This window comes from Crinia signifera, chromosome 1 (genome assembly GCF_055691185.1).
Source record: "Crinia signifera chromosome 1, ASM5569118v1, whole genome shotgun sequence".
NCBI classification, from domain to species: Eukaryota; Metazoa; Chordata; class Amphibia; order Anura; family Myobatrachidae; genus Crinia; species Crinia signifera.
In genome coordinates, this window is record NC_139217.1 from 47,027,055 (window position 1) to 47,045,105 (window position 18,051).

Consider the following 18,051-nt stretch of genomic DNA (forward strand, 5'->3'; position numbering starts at 1 on the left):
GCAGTAGATGAATATGCAGGAACCTCGCATGTCATAGATGTGCACCACCCGAAAAGGGGGGTTATTCATTTATAGGGCGTGCTTTTTGGCGCACCTCTCTGCGAATGGCATCTATTCTGGGGTCACCTGCTCCTTTTCTGTGCAGAGCAGCGATAATCAAAGGCTTCCAACGCCCCTACCTCTCCCCCTCCCCACGCCCCTTGGACAATGTGGCCCAGAGGTGGGACAGCTTGACAGTCTCCAAACATAGGGACAGTTGGGAGCTTTGTCATATATTGATTAGGTAACGTCAGGGGCGTAAGTTCATCTCAGTCGCCCGGAGGCAAGTTGGAGTTTGGTGCCCCCCACCCATAGTCTGTGTCAACATTCACCTGTGAGTATCATCTTAGAGTCCAGCAGCTTTGCTTGCCCCAGCATGATGCCAGGCAGGAGCCATCCTGACCCCTATTGCAGAGGTATAGAGCCAATTAGCTACAAGTGCACCACAAAGCTCCACTGCACGAGCATTGGTTACACTTGTATCCCGCTGTGAACCACACAGATGCTGCTGTACATGGCTTGGAGAACAGAGGATGGAGCCTCCATTGCTTCTGGTTAGCATAGTGTACCTTCTCCCCACCCCAACAGGCTTCATACATCTATGCATGTGAATGTTATTCTGATATGCTCTGCAGTTTGTAACTCTGATCACTGGATGTTTTCCATGCAATTGTTTGTATCATGTGTAAAATAGTTACCTCCCCTCCTGCATTCTTCAGGAGACTCCCTGAAATAGCAGCAATCTCCCTCTCTCCCTCATTAGTCCAGCAATTTCCCTCATGTCACCTAGCCCACATTACACTGTTACATCATAGTTACCTCCCCTCCTGCATTCTTCAGGAGACTCCCTGAAATAGCAGCAATCTCCCTCATTAATCTGGCAATCTCCCTCATGTCCCCTAGCCCACATTACACTGTTACATCATAGTGACCTCCCTTCCTGCATTCTGCAGGAGACTCTCTGAAATAGCAGCAATCTCCCTCTCTCCCTCAGTAGTCTAGCAATCTCCCTCATGTCACCTTGCCCACATTACACTGTTTTTTGAGAAAAAAAGGAATGAGAGACAGATACATTTACATTGAATCATCAGCACCATTTCCCAGCACTTTACCAAGTATAGTATCTCTTACTAACTGCTATGGGGCTCATCTACATTTGGATATAAGTCATTTTAAAAGATTCCTCTCGGATGTAGCAGTACACACTCACGCTTCTAGGTGCCACGTTCACAATCTCTCTTCACAATCCCTCCATATATGGAACCAGACACACCTTTTGGGTGGAGCATGACACGCCCCCTCAATTCTACTACCAACTATTATCTCCCTGAAACTAGTTTTCAAAAGTAGGCAAGTAAGATGTGTAACTGTATTTGTACCATATGTTTGTATCATGTGTAACTGTATATGTACCATATGTTGTCACAGATTATACTTTGTTTGGAAATAAAACAATTCTTTAAGTTGAAGTCTGAAAAACAAATCTGGAGGCTCCTGGTGTGTAGACTGCCTTCAGCATGTGAAGGATGCAGAAGCACCCAGCTAGACAATCATCAACAGAACAGAAAGTGAAGAACACACACAGAGCACAGGAAACAATTATCAGTTTAAGGCCCACATACACTAGGCCTGACTTCCCCTGAGCTCCCCCCGGAAGCTCCCCGGGAGAGCATGATAAGATTTGGCACTTGATGTGCCATTTTTCACAATCGGATCCGATTTATCACATGTAATAACCCAGGAAAGCAGCAGACGGGTTGCAGCAGGAGAGCAGGGTCTGGGGTAGTAGCAGGCAGGGGGCAGGGACCAGAGAGCAGGATCCGGGGTAGCGGGTGAGAATAGAAAAAAATCCTATTCAAAAGACTGGGCGGCCGCTGATTGGCTTGGCTGCTGATTGTGCAGATCGTCTGACCTCCGGATCTGATCCGATGTGCACTGGACCATGCATCGGATTAAATCGGATAGTATACACTACGCAATATGGGCTATTTCACCCAATTTAGCGTCCCGATCCTCCAGAATCGGGTGAAATCGGCCCAAATACCGTAGTGTATGGGACTTTAGTACACAATACAGCTGGGATGAAAAAAATAATAATAATAAAAAAAAACGTTATCCTGTGGATTTAACAAGGCACATCATGAACTGTATGTGGATTTTCCAGCAGATAAGGAACACTGACTGGCTCCAGATGTACGGGCTCCTGCAATCTGTTTGTTTTTGGCACAATGAATATGGTTGAAATTGCTACTTTATATAAACACAGCAGCGCTCTTCCTGACCATGATATAGGTCTGTTCCTTGCCAAATGCGTAGGCGCAGCATAAAATCTTGAAGCCAACTATGCAATGTACTTGTCTATATATTTTAAATCTATTATGATTTAAAAAGAGTAAACACAGTTATTTGACAATAAATGGCTTCACCCAACCACTAACCATGAGTGAAAGAAAAGTCTGTGAGTTGTCATTCAAATGGCCAGAAAATCACAAATTCTGCTAGGGTATGTAAACTGTATATGCTATGTATAGCGGGACACCCCCGTGCAAGCAAAATGGTGTGCTCCTGCAGCCGACATGTTTTCGTGAAGGTATAAATAGGAAAAAGGGCACTGATTAGATCACAAAATGGCTTTACGTTTGAAACGGCAACATCGTAGGCTGCTCAGTCGGCGGTATGAGTGCGAGAAGCTTTGCAGATGTTAGGAACATCCCTAAATCCACTGTGTCTAATAATAATGGTGCCCCTTCTTCCTTCAACACCAACACCATTGCAGTCTGGCCAAATTAAGGATCACATGGCCACATATGAACACATGCAAATCCGCATACACAGCCTCATATACACACACACACACACACACACAGCCACATATACACACACACAGCCTCATATACACACACACACAGCCACATATGCACACACACACACATACCTCCCAACTTTTGTGACTTTTTCCTGCCCACGGCAGACTTCCTGTAATAGCCGTAAATGGCTGATACCAGAGAAGAATAGCTCGCACAACAAATGTAAGTACATTAAACCTCCTGCTGCTTTATATTAGGTTATCATGCTGTAAGTAACGAGACCAGAAGCTGCTCTCTAAGTAAAACAGACATAAAACTGAGCAGACAACACCGCGGACAATAGTCCCCCCCAAAGTTAGAGGTGTATTTAACATAATTGCTTTGGAAGTCATTGTGCGTCTTCAGTGAAAACGAATTTGGGCATTTCCTGTGTCTGCTCCAATGAACAATAAGCCACATTTTCTGTGCCGTTAATGCCCATTTCTCAAAGTACAGCATTAAGGCGCCGGCTGTCGGCAGCCCAACGCACCCATTAATCGCTCGCTAGACAAAACTTGATTCGCGTTCTCCATTTACCACACAACGAAAGTTAATTTCACTTTTAATAAACAGCCATTCACAACCATCCAGTGCGTAATTAACGCTCCCTTTTAATTCCGTTTGCCGGGGCGAGATTCACTGTCGGAGCGAATTTAAAACACAAAGCAGTTGTTATGGAAACAAACTCGGCATTCTGAACGATAATATTCTAAGCAGGGCCGTTCGGAGCACTTGCCCTAAATTCTTCCCTTTATTTACTATTGTAAATATTATGCCGTGCAAAATCAAAAAGGACCGCGTACGGAGAGGAGGACGCACTGTGTGCATCCATGCTGATAAGGAACGAAAAGACTACAGCTGCTTTTGTTTTTTAAGGACGCGATGGCTGCTGCTAGATGGTTTGAATTTGATAAATGACTTGAGCTGAAATAGAAGTGTAAAACAGCACTTAGGAGCACAGGGGCTGGGAGCTTCTGGGTAAGCAAACATGACCATCTGCAGGCTGGGAGGGAGGACAAGAAAGCGGGGCCGGTCTCTGCTGGCAGATGTTGTAGAGTCATAAAACACCTGCCCAGGCAGCAGCTGACTCGCAGCCCAGTTACAGGACTGCCCCGGTGGTCATTATGCAGGGCAGGGACACCAGGGTAGTATCACACACAGTTGTTTTTTTTTTAAATCCCTCTATGCAATGCACAGAAATCAGAATGAGGACACTGGGCCCAATTCAGTGATGGGCCCCCATGCCGATGTTTGCGCAGTTTTGCAACTTATGTTCTGAGGTCACGCAGCGATTGGCTAAAGAATTTGTTTGCAAAGTAAGTGACAGGTAGGAGTAAATTTACTAAGATGAGAGTTCTATTGAAGATGAGATGTTGTCCATAGCAACCATTTATATTCTAGTACTTAGAAGATAATTTATAGAATCTGATTGTTGCCCATAGCAATATTCCATCTTTACTAGAACCCCCATCTAAGAAAAGTGACTCCATAGTGACCGTTTGTGGTAGGTCACAGGGGTAGGGATTGCCATCGACCATCGATGATTCAAAATCATCAATGGTTTATGGCCGATGTCAAATACTTTTGCCATTGATGGGGGGGATGGTTTCCCTTCATAAATTTTTTTTTAATTGCTGGACACAGAGCATAGCCCGCCCCCGTGTTTTGATTGGCCACAGGCCAATCAGGCAAACACAATGGATGACCATTGATAGGTAAAAATATCAATTGCATAGTTTAGCACTATCGATGGTCAGTTGCATTATTGCCATTGATGTCAAGCATTGATGGCAATGGCAATGATGGCCATGGGGGTGTGGCTACAAAACTGCAAGTGTGACACGACCGTTTGAGGGACGTGTCCGAGCCTGTGACTGCAAAATCATACACAGCTGTAAAGGCTCCGTCAGGTAACTTGTGATGGGCATTCTGAGCAGGCATAGGGATGGTTTGACCGATGGTAAGTCTCAGTGCGCAAGCGGTGGATCGGAGATGCCATCAGTCGGTGCCTCTGTGCAAACATTCGCAGCAGCATCGTTAGAATATTTCCAAGTTGTAGATTCAACCGCGCCCACCGGGTAATAATAATAATAATAATAGTATTTTTGTATAGCAGCAGTGTAAATCCTAGAGGAATACATAGAGACTTTGTGCTACAAGTGAAATCCTTGCTAGAAAACCATTATTTCTTCCCCTGTAAGTAATGCAGAAACATCTGACATGATAATGGCTCCACCTACTGTTACATTGTTTCTGCCGGATTGATTTTCTGTCCAGGCTGAGGATGCAAATAAATCGCTTTAATGTTCTAGTTGTGAGAACCAGCAGAGCTGGGAAAGGGCCATTTGTTCTATGTGTATTTAGTAATGTAACTTAACTAAAGAAAAGGGGAAAGCGAGTGAGAGAGAGAGAGCGTGAAAGAGAGAGAGAGAGAATAATTCAAGGACTGGAAGAGAGAGGAAAGAATGAACGTAATAGAGAAAGGAGAGATAAAGAGAAAAAGGGGACAGCATGCATGAACTGAAAGATGCAAATGGAGAAGTAGGAGAGGGATAAAAAATAAGAAAAGCAGGAGAGGTAACAGAGGAGAGGAAGAGAGGGATAGAGAGAGGAGAGGACGAAACAGGTAAAGAGTGACCAAAAACAGAGGAGGGAAAGGAGAAGTGTGTGATAGAAAGTAAGATGGAGATAAGAAAAGGAAGAGAGAGAAATAAAAAAAAAGCATTCAAAGGAATGGGCGGACGCTGATCAGTTGCTGCCAGTTTGAATTTTCTTTTTTTCAAAATGTTCTGCCCGCCTGCCGCTCGGACCTGCAGATCGGTGTGAGCCGGCACCGCTGGCACAAGCCCACAGGCGGAATTGGATGCAATACATCTGACACTGATGGGTCCGATTCCGATTTATCGTATGTTCTGCAGGTCCGATCTCTAACTCCGACCCGATGTGAATGGGACCGTGCATGAAATCGGATGTCATACACATGCGATTTGGGCTGATTTTACCCAATTTCTTGGCCTGATCTGCCAGAATCAGTTGTAATCGGGCCCAAGTCGTACAGTGTATGGTGGCCTTTACACTGCTTCCAGCTCCCCCCCCCCCCCCCCCGGGACAGGCTCCTATTGGACTCATAATACAACTTTATTTCTTGCCATACTACTTTATGACTCGCCATACATCTTAATTACTTGCTATACTACTTTATCACTCACCATACTACTGTATCACGCACCATAGTACTTTATTACTCACCATACCACTGTATTACTTGCTATACTACTTTATTACTCACCATAGTACTGTATCACGCACCATAGTAATTTATTACTCACCATACTACTGTATTACTCACCATACTACTGTATTACTCGCTATACTACTTTATTGCTCACCATACTACTGTATTACTCACCATAGTACTGTATAACTCACCATAGTAATTTATTACTCACCATACTACTGTATTACTCACCATACTACTGTATTACTCACCATAGTACTGTATAACTCACTATAGTAATTTATTACTCACCATACTACTGTATTACTCACCATAGTAATTTATTACTCACCATACTACTGTATTACTCACCATACTACTGTATTACTCACCATAGTAATTTATTACTCACCATACTACTGTATTACTCACCATACTACTGTATTACTTGCTATACTACTTTATTACTCACCATACTACTGTATAACTCGTCATAGTACTTTATTATTCACCAGGAGGAGGCTTAGCTGAGCTGCCTTATTTCAAATAGAGCGCCTGGCTCTTACCTGATGTATCATCAGGCGCTGCGGGGATTCGTTCCGTATACTGCCCTGTCCCTGATGCGGGTCTCCAGCCTTGTAATGTTCCATGCCGATTGCTGGTCTTCGGCGTCTTCAAATTAAAACAGCGCATGCGCCAGTAACGCACTTCCATATCGGATGCAGCAGGAATGATACATTCAGCCGGTAAAAGGACCCGCTTCACCACGATAATGTGGTGAAACGGTTCCTGATACTTTAGCAATTATGAGGCTGCATTGACCTATGTCAAAGCACCTATGTAATATCAGCTGGAAGGTACATATGTATTATATATACATGTGCCAGGGGGCAGCACAATGCATAGTGAGCAGTTCGGTTCTACCTTTGGGTGCCGGATGCTGGCCCGACAATTGTGATCCTAGCTGACAGGGGGTGTTTTCCCTCATGGGGGACCACATCCCCCGTACAGGGAGAATAGAACCTGTGGCAAGCCCCCCTGTTGGAGTAGCGGTGGTCGGAATTCCGATGTCGGTATACCAACCATCAGAATCCCGACTGTCGGCCTGTCATACCACACCCCTACCCATACTTGCCTACTTTTGAAAGCTAGTTTGAGGGAGATTATAGTTGGCAGTAGAATTTTGCACAGTGCCCCATTGAGGGGGCGTGTCATGCTCCACCCAAAGGGCGTGTCTAGTTCCATATATGGAGAGATTGTGAAGAGAGATTGTGAACGTGGCACCTAGAAGCGGGAGTGTGTACTGCTACATCTGAGAGGAATCTTTTAAAATGACTTATATACAAATGTGGATAAGCCCCAAAGCAGTTAGTAAGAGCTACTGTACTTGGTAAAGTGCTGGGGAATGGTGCTGAGGATTCAATGTAACTATATCTGTACCAAAAATGTAGCCGTGTAATGTGGGCTAGGTAAAATGAGGGAGATTGTTAGACTAATGAGGGAGAGAGGGATATTGCTGCTATTTCAGGGAGTCTCCTGCAGAATGCAGGAGGGGAGGCAACTATGCCCCTACCTTTATAGTAGCATCAATACAGTCTCTGCACTCATTTATCAGGCTGGAACATGGATTCAAACAATTCATAATTAATGTGTTGTTAGAAGCAGAAGTTATTTTAAAAGCGGTAAACTCTGCAGAACTGCCTGCTCCAGTGTCCTGCATTATATCCATATCCCTGCAACTAACATCAGCAACGTCTGTGTAATCCGATGACACAATTGTGCCAGCGGCAGTACTCAGGCAATGGCAAATAGGGTTTGACAATTCTGCATGTTTTACATAGAGAATCTCTCCCTCTGTTACACAGTGTTATTTATTATCAGTAATAACCATGTTTCTGCTTGCTGAATGCTTGTCTTTATCACTGTGACTGGGCTGGCTATTTATGGGACTCATTTTACTGAAAATCAGTAAAACAGCATCCCATGTGGGGCCTGCGGTATCGCAAGATTTCCCAAGCTCTGGAATGGGTGGCATTAGCCATTGTGGCTTTAACGCAGCGGCGAGGCTAAGCTCCCTCTCTCCTGCACCAGTCTGCAAGTCCCGTCATTGTCTCACCATACTATCCATAATTATATTCAAGCATCTTACGCTCATCTATGACCAACACTTCCACTCTATACATCCTGACTCATCATGAAATATATCCCAGCTCACCCTCTGTGCCCAGCCGCTTACCTGCGCCTCTCCTACCTCTTACGCCTACTCACATACTGCTATCTACCTACCTATGGAACCAGAGAGGAACTACTATTGGTGCAGAATGTGCAGTGCACCAGGGCCCCTGAGGACCACTGCTGCCCCTGTCACCCTCCGCCTCCCCCTGCCTCTCCCTGTCACCCTCTGCCTCTCACTGTCACCCACTGCTGTGTTGCATATTGTGAACTTGGGTTGTGGTGGAGGAAGGGACCCAAATTATATTTTTGCACCTGGGCACACAACCCCCAAGTTCTGCCACTATATGGAACTACCTCCCCCTCTTTTTCGATGGACTTGACCAGGCTCATTAGGGATCTTACCAAGTGGCACTGATACATTTCAGATGCCTTTTCTCAGATTTGTTTATTCTCCGATTTTCATGATGAAGCTCCTGTTTTGGAATGCTGTAACAAACTATTAAAAAAAACCTCTCCCAGACAGTTATATATAAATGAATGTAGTAACGCTTATAAGTAGACTCCAATCAATTCTGTGACCTTTACAAACAACTGGTTGCCCCAGGAGTGTAATGTCAACATTTTAGTGGCCATATTATGCATGTCGACATGGTTACTGTAGACACTGTGAACAATGTGACAAGGAAACACATACACTGGATAACATGAAGAAGATTAACAGCATACCAGGTAAACAGCATAGGCAAGCATGTTTACAGCAATGCAGGTGTCACAGCATAGTACAAACTCCTTACAATGTTCCAGTGGTCGCTACGGTAGCCCACACCCCCCAGCCTATCACATGGAAGACTATTCCATCATCAAGAACATTGTCCTTCTGCCCTGGAAACACTTGTATCAGGAGAGCACAGGTTCTGCTTATCAGCAAAACCCTGATCACATCAGTTTTCCTGATGCTAATGCTCCAAAACATGGACTGGATCCTCCAGATTACCTTCATGTGACAGTATGCTGTCGCTGCCACACCAGATACTCAAACACACCACCCGCTACCGGGCAGCTACAGAACTTCCTGTGTACCATAGCAAAAAGGTGAAATACAGTTAAAGACACAATAAAGCTGAAATAAACATGAACGGCAATGTGCCCAGTGACACGACTGTACTGTTCCAATTGATGGCTGCCAAGAAGAGTCTGCACCGCACGCTCTACCTCCGCTCAGAGATAATTATGGCTTTCTCAGTGACTGGCAGAAAGCAGGTTTTACACTGACATTTTCAGTGCTGTTGTCTGATTCATTTATTCAGATTTAATTTCAGCTGTATGATTGAAAGTAATTTATTATTTATCTAATTTATATCATTTCAAAATACAGTTTAATATTAATAATTCATATTGAGCCAAACTTTCCCAAATATTTTATTTCAGCACATACGATGTTTCTCCAGCACTTTTTATATTTGAAATCTGCACTAGAGATTAAATAAAGGTTGGTGTATACCATCTACAAGGTGAGGAATAACAATATCACATTTGTTATTCCTGCAAATAAAATTAGCAGGGGAGAATTAACAGAGAGGAAAGTCCATGTACCACCTCTGTGCATCCCCCCCATCCTTCTAGATAGTGTATCATCTCCCTGTGTTTTTTGTTGTTGTTGTTGTTGTTGTTGCTATCAATGATTTATAATTCTTGATTACCATGGCAACCACAATCACATGGCACTTGATGAATTGAGCAGAGAGGCTTTAAAGTGCCCCTCTGAGCTCTGTTGGCACGGTCGGTCTGATTCAGGTATGGATAGGGCAGATTTTGCTGCTGCTTACATGTAACTTGTGGAAAGCCCAGTCCATAGAATGATTCGTAAGCTCCCGGATCGGAGCAGGGTCTCAGCTCTGTACTCTCCTCTCCTCACCTTCTCCGGCACGGATCAGCTGAACGCCCTTAGAGCTAGGTGGGTGGTGGACATAGGACCTATTGAGGATGAGGATTGGTCCCATATACTGAGCTCCCCCAGGGATGCCACAGCGTCTGCCAGGTTCCAACAGATCCAGCTGTATATCCTGCACCGAGTCTACTGGACTCCCCATCGGCTAATGCAGATGGGTGGCACTGGGTCGGACGCCTGTCCTAAATGTCAGGAACCTGGCGCAGACTTCTGGCATCTGCTGTGGCGTTGCCCGCGGGTGCATTCCTTTTGGGAAACTGTCCTGGCTAATATTCGGGATACGGGTATGCAGACCCCACTCAATGACCCCCGCATTTGTATTTTTGGCCTAGAATTGGAAGAGCTACTTTCTAGGCACCAGAGGATATATGTAAATAACCTTCTTACCCTGGCCCGTGTATGCATTGCTAGAGCCTGGATGAGCCCCGCATCCCCATCCTCCAATATGTGGGTTGCACTTGTGAATACCACTATATCGCATGAGCGATTTATGTACACTAAACGGAACTGCCTGGGGAAATTTGGCAAGGTATGGGGCCAGTGGCAGGCCTCTGCATTGTATTTACAAGACCCCAACACGTAATTCGTTAGTGTTACCTATTTGTGTAATAAATATAGCCTAGAGTCTATGACCAGAACCAGCTCGCATGCCCCCAGGAGCGCACCCCCCAATCTATCTATACCTTGTGATCACAAATGCCTATGAACCTGCTAATTAATACTAGATCCTAAATGTATATAAGCGACTATAATATGATACAATATCTTTTGAATGATGCAGCACACATATAATGTTTAATTGTCTTTATTGTTAATTATTTATCACAATTTCCATTTTTTCTTTCTTTTTTCATTTATTTTTCTTTTATATGTTAGTAAAGTTAATGTATAAACTGTATGTGTAAACTTGAAAATTCAATAAAAACACATGATTCAAAAAAAAAAAAAAAAGATGCCGAAGAGAAGACTAGCAAGCAGCGCGGACCATTACAAGGCAGGAGACACAGCGCACAGTCAATATGGGGGGACGCGTATCCTGGGGGGATAATGTGGTAAATCGGTTCCTGATACTTAAGTTGAATGCTAGCAATTATGAGGCTACATTGACCTATGTCAAAGCACCTATGTAATATCAGCTGGAAGGTACATATGTATTATGTATACATGTGCCATAGGACAGCACAATGCATAGCGAGCAGTTCGGTTCTACCTTTGGGTGGCGATGCTGGCCCGACAATTGTGATCCTAGCTGACAGGGGCTGTTTTCCCTCATGGGGGGACCACATCCCCCATACAGGGAGAATAGAACCTGTGGCAAGCCCACCTGTTGGAGTAGCGGTGGTCGGAATTCCGATGTCGGTATACTGACCATCAGAATCCCGACTGTCGGCCTGTCATACCACACCCCTACCTTTATAGTAGCATCAATACAGTCTCTGCACTCATTTATCAGGCTGGAACATGGATTCAAACAATTCATAATTAATGTGTTGTTAGAAGCAGAAGTTATTTTAAAAGCAGTAAACTCTGCAGAACTGCCTGCTCCAGTGTCCTGCATTATATCCATATCCCTGCAACTAACATCAGCAACGTCTGTGTAATCCGATGACACAATTGTGCCAGCGGCAGTACTCAGGCAAAGGCAAATAGGGTCTGACAATTCTGCATGTTTTACATAGAGAATCTCTCCCTCTGTTACACAGTGTTATTTATTATCAGTAATAACCATGGGGTTTATTCTAGTTCATTCTTTCTGACAAAATCCTTCTTAGATGGACAAAACCATGTGCACTGCAGGGGGGCAGATGTAACATGTGCAGATAGAATTAGATTTGGGTGAGTTATTTTGTTTCTGTGCAGGGAAAATACTGACTGCTTTATTTTACACTGCAATATAGATCTCACTTTGAAGAAAAACCGCACCCAAATCTAATTCTCTCTGCACAAGTAACACCTGCCTCACCTGCAGTGCACATGGTTTTGTCCATCTAAGAAGGATTTTGTCAGAAAGAATGAACTAGAATAACCCCCCATGTTTCTGCTTGCTGAATGCTTGTCTTTATCACTGTGACTGGGCTGGCTATTTATGGGACTCATTTTACTGAAAATCAGTAAAACAGCCATATGAAGAGATTACCAGAAATTGGAAGCATCCCATGTGGGGCCTGCGGTATCATGAGATTTCCCAAGCTCTGGAATGGAATTAGCCATTGTGACTTTAACGCAGCAGCGAGGCTAAGCTCCCTCTCCCCTGCACCAGTCTGCAAGTCCCGTCATTGTCTCACCATACTATCCATAATTCTATTCAAGCAGCTTACGCTCATCTATGACCAACACTTCCACTCTATACATCCTGACTCATCATGAAATATATCCCAGCTCACCCTCTGTGCCCAGCCACTTACCTGCGCCTCTCCCACCTCTTGCGCCTACTCACATACTGCTATCTACCTACCTATGGAACCAGAGAGGAACTACTATTGGTGCAGAATGTGCAGTGCACCAGGGCCCCTGAGGACCACTGCTGCCCCTGTCACCCTCCGCCTCCCCCTGCCTCTCCCTGTCACCCTCTGCCTCTCACTGACACCCACTGTTGCATATTGTGAACTTGGGTTGTGGTGGAGGAAGGGACCCAAATTATATTTTTGCACCTGGGCACACAATCCCCAAGTTCTGCCACTATATGGAACTACCTCCCCCTCTTTTTCGATGGACTTGACCAGGCTCATTAGGGATCTTACCAAGTGGCACTGATACATTTCAGATGCCTTTTCTCAGATTTGTTTATTCTCTGATTTTCATGATGAAGCTCCTGTTTTGGAATGCTGTAACAAACTATAAAAAAACCTCTCCCGGACAGTTATATATAAATGAATGTAGTAACGCTTATAAGTAGACTCCAATCAATTCTGTGACCTTTAAAAAAAAACTGGTTACCCCAGGAGTGTAATGTCAACATTTTAGTGGCCATATTATGCATGTCGACATGGTTACTGTAGACACTGTGAACAATGTGACAAGGAAACACATACACTGGATAACATGAAGAAGATTAACAGCATACCAGGTAAACAGCATAGGCAAGCATGTTTACAGCAATGCAGCATACAGGTGTCACAGCATAGTACAAACTCCTTACAATGTTCCAGTGGTCCCTACGGTAGACCACACCCCCTAGCCTATCACATGGAAGACTATTCCACCATCAAGAACATTGTCCTTCTGCCCTGGAAAAACTTATATCAGGAAACGACATGTGCTGCTAATCAGCAAAACCCTGACCACATCAGTTTTCCTGATGCTAATGCTCCAAAACATGGACTGGATCCTCCAGATTATCCTTCATGTGACAGTATGCTGTCGCTGCCACACCAGATACTCAAACACACCACCCGCTACCGGGCAGCTACAGAACTTCCTGTGTACCATAGCAAAAAGGTGAAATACAGTTAAAGACACAATAAAGCTGAAATAAACATGAACGGCAATGTGCCCAGTGACACGACTGTGCTGTTCCAATTGATGGCTGCCAAGAAGAGTCTGCACCGCGCGCTCTACCTCCGCTCAGAGATAATTATGGCTTTCTCAGTGACTGGCAGAAAGCAGGTTTTACACTGACATTTTCAGTGCTGTTGTCTGATTCATTTATTCAGATTTAATTTCAGCTTTATAATTGAAAGTAATTTATTATTTATCTAATTTATATCATTTCAAAATACAGATTAGTATTAATAATTCATATTCATATTCAGCCAAGCTTTCCCAAATATTTTATTTCAGCACATACAATGTTTCTCCAGCACTTTTTATATTTCAAATCTGCACTAGAGATTGAATAAAGGTTGGTGTATACCATGCACAAGGTGAGGAATAACAATATCACATTTGTTATTCCTTCAAATAAAGTTAGCAGGGGAGAATTAACAGAGAGGAGAGTCCATGTACCACCTCTGTGCACCCCCCCCCCTTCTAGCCAGTGTATCATTTCCCTGTGTTTTTTGTTGTTGTTGTTGCTATCAATGATTTATAATTCTTGATTACCATGGCAACCACAATCACATGGCACTTGATGAATTGAGCAGAGAGGCTTTAAAGTGCCCCTCTGAGCTCTGTCAGCACGGTCGGTCTGATTTAGGTATGGATAGGGCAGATTTTGCTGCTGCTTACATGTAAGCCACAGAAATTTCTCAGGAGGCACCACACCTCATGCATGCGTTATAATGTTCCAAGCTGCATCCCAGGATACAGCATAAAAATCACATGCAACATCATTGACTAGCTACGTTAGCCGTGGAGATGAGCAATCCGACCGCTGCCTCTGCAGCAAAAGAGGCCAGGAAACCTCTGTCCTCAGTCAAAGATACTCACCCTGTCCCTCCCTAACAATAGTAAGCGACACCAGGCAGTCACCACCCCCTCCCAACTCCAAAGGGCATCAGACTGTCAAATGCTGAGAATCTGATGGCGTACTGCAAAAATATGACACATCCTGTATGGCGTATATGCAAAGTACTGTACAGCATGTGACAGTAATGCAACACAGGACATGTGATGTCATTCTCCGCTCTTCCTTTGGCATCACAGGACAAGCTGAGAGCTTTGAGCCTCCCCAGGTGAACTTTGTATAGTGGCCATTGTTGTTGGCCCTCCTGAGAAATTTAGAAAGGAGATAATCATTTGTAGGAGAATATCAGTTGTACACTGAAAAGATACATAACTTGGTATTTAAATAGTTTCAATATGGATTATCACAGTTAATGATAAACATGTCTACAAAAAGTAAAAATTAGGGCATAGGTTAGTTTTTAATGGATCCTACAGTGCAACATGTGACAAAGTCTTAACACAACACAACCGTCAGTCATCTCTGAAGTTCACTGCTCTTTCTTGCAAGCAGTTCTGAACTAGAAGGTGCAAATAACACAAAACAATTGGCAAGGCTGTACTGAATAAACAGGTCAAAACTGGAAAGTTCACCACTGTCATAACCAAGCAGGCAAAGCCAAGAAAGCTAAACACATAGATCAGCATTTAACAGAATAAAAACCAACAAACAATATCAATACTAAGAGAATCATCACAGCTAAAGTACAATGTAACAGTATAACAGGAGTCTGCACCTTACCTGCCTCAGGCGAGCTTCGCATCATTGACCAAGGGTTTGTGTTGCTGCCAGATGAAGGAGCAAGAGCATGTTGTGCCCTCCAGGCTAGCGGGTAGGGTGCTGTAATAAAGAATAGCGCGTGAGATACATAGTGTATGTTGGCATGAAGTGTGGCAGCCATTTATTAACCCTTACAAAGCTCACCGATATAAGGTGACAGTTTGCAATTTAAATTTACATTTATGTTTTCCAAGACAGCTTGTGAGATCATCGTCATCATCATCAACAAAAAAACTGCACCCCCCCTCACGTCCTCGTGTAACGCAGTTACCCCAAAATTTGATGCATCAAAAGGGGTATTTTTAAAAGGATCTATCCCCTTAACGCTAATGCTACCCACGTACTTAAGGGGTGTACACGCGTTTCGATTTACTTTCTATTCCATCTCGATTCAATCGGGATCGAAACGCACGTTGCAGCGTACACATTCGATTAGACCAGTGGTCAGGGAACTCGGTCCTCATTACCCCACACAGTGCATGTTTTGCTGGTAACCCAGCAGGTGCACAGGTGTACTAATTACTCACAGACACATTTTATAAGGTCCGCAGGTGGAGTTAATTATTTCACTTGTGATTCTGTGAGGAGACCTGCAAAACATGCACTGCATGGGGTAATGAGGGCCGAGTTCCCTGACCACTGGATTAGACAATATAGTACAGATCTGTATAGCCTTGCCTGCTCAGTCTATTTTCTATTTGATCTCAATGCCGTGGGATTATAATCAAATAGAACAATAGTTGAAAAATAGATGAAATGGAACCGTGTGTAGGCCCTATTACATTCGACATCCTGGCAGTTGGGATTCCGGCCCTGCCGCAGCATCTCAATCGGATTCAAGTCAGGAATTTGACTAGAACACTCCAAAAGCTTAATTTTGTTTCTTTAGAGACAATCAGAGGTGGACTTGCTCATATGCTTCGTATCGTTGTCTTGCTGCATCACCCAATCGCACTTGAGCCTCAGATTACAGATTTATGACAGGACATTCTCCCTCGGAATTTTCTAGCGGACAGCAGAATTCATGATTTTATGGCAGGTTGCCCAGGCAACAAAGCGTGTACAATATTGTTATTGTGGTGTGCTGTTTTAGCTGCCCGATGTAACAGGATATGTCTTCCAAAAACTTCTTCTCGGCCCAGAGAACATTATCCCAGAAGCTTTGGGGGGTCATCAATGTGGGGGAGTTTGGCCAAATACGGGATTAGTCTTTATGGCCCTCTTGGTTTTCCCAGTGGTTTTCACATAGTCCATTTTTTTCCTGGATGGTTTGTTGTGGTGGGATCATGCGGCTCTTTAGATTTTCATCTGGGTTCTTTTGTGAGTTCCTGGAGCCGTCAATTCGGTTAAAGGAATTTTGGTGGGTCGGCCACTCCTGGGGCGATTCAGTCAACACTGTTTCCAGTTTTCTCCCTTTGGACATTATAACTATCACTGTGGTTCGGTAAAGTCGTAGAGCCTTAGACATGGCTTTGTAACCCATACCATGCTGCTTGCAGAGACCTTTAGCCATTGCTGCAAAGGTTCCATTTAATTCATGTTTAAATTCAACAGGGCTGGCAGCAACCAAGCCTGATTGTATCGAATCTAACTAATCCCACTTCATAATTCAATTTATTTAATTGGTTAAATGAGTAACTAGGAGCCCAATTACTATTTCACGCAGGACCAGTTGGTGTTGGAAACCTTTTCTATATATAAATTATATGTTCATTTAAAACGGTGTCAGGATTCAGCATGGTAATCACCAGACCACTTGCGTGGGTGCTGTGTACCAGCGTCATGTTCCTCTGTCATCTCTCATGGGAAGGTCCTACCGACTCCGGTCTCTGGAGGCTGCCATCTTGGTCCTGATCAGCTGACCTATGACAAACCCATACGATGGCGTTACCTGATAAGCTGACCACGTCAGTGGCGTAACTACTGTAAGGCAGCCCCAGCTGCCACTTGGGGAAGCAAACGGCAGTGGGGTCTGTGTGATGCGGCCATGGCAGAGACGACAAATCTCCCCACTGATTTAATTGACTGTACACAGAGCCGGCTATTGGCTACTGTGTGCAGGATGGGCGGGCGGATGGGCGTGCTAGGGCGGCCTGGGATGCATCGGAGCCAAGGGAAGCAGCAGTGTCTGCTGGTCTCTCTTCCTCTATCCTGCTTCAGCTTCTCCGTTATGTGTGTGATGTCATCACGTCACACGCTGGGGAAACACGCTGGAGAGGAGCCCGGGGGAGGGGGCCACAAACTTTTTGTCTGGGGGAGATAAATTCATAGTTACGCCACTGGACCACATCCATTAATGAGTGAGTAGCAAGGGGAATAAAAGGTGGCTTCTGAAGCCCAAAAGGCGCCAGATGTCCTATTGCTCCAAACAGCAGTTCTCTCTGCATACTTGTCTTACCTAGCATTTTATCTATGCACCAAGCTAGTCTGTATTCCTGTACCAAACAATTCTGTTTCCGGGCTGGATTCCTCTAGAAAATGGTAGACGGAATCTCATTGGTTGCTATGGGTAACATCACTTCTTTACATTTTTGGAAGCATTAGTAAATTTATCCCTAAGTATGACAAATATGCTACAAAATGGAAGCAATCTGGAAGGGACAAAACTTTTGCACATGACTGTATTATATTTATTGTGTAAAAAGTAGTTTTGAAGCTCCTC

General features: G+C 44.2%; 1 protein-coding gene across 3 annotated transcripts in view; it reads right to left on the reverse strand.

Annotated features, from left to right (window-relative positions):
- The window catches only part of CTBP1 (C-terminal binding protein 1), a 392,310-nt gene that overhangs the window by 227,761 nt on the left and 146,498 nt on the right, over positions 1-18,051 (reverse strand). For all 3 annotated transcript variants that reach the window (XM_083148178.1, XM_083148263.1, XM_083148092.1), the window contains exon 3: positions 15,351-15,449. In XM_083148178.1, coding sequence (XP_083004304.1) covers positions 15,351-15,449 — 99 coding nt within the window. The remainder of the gene's footprint in view (positions 1-15,350; positions 15,450-18,051) is intronic.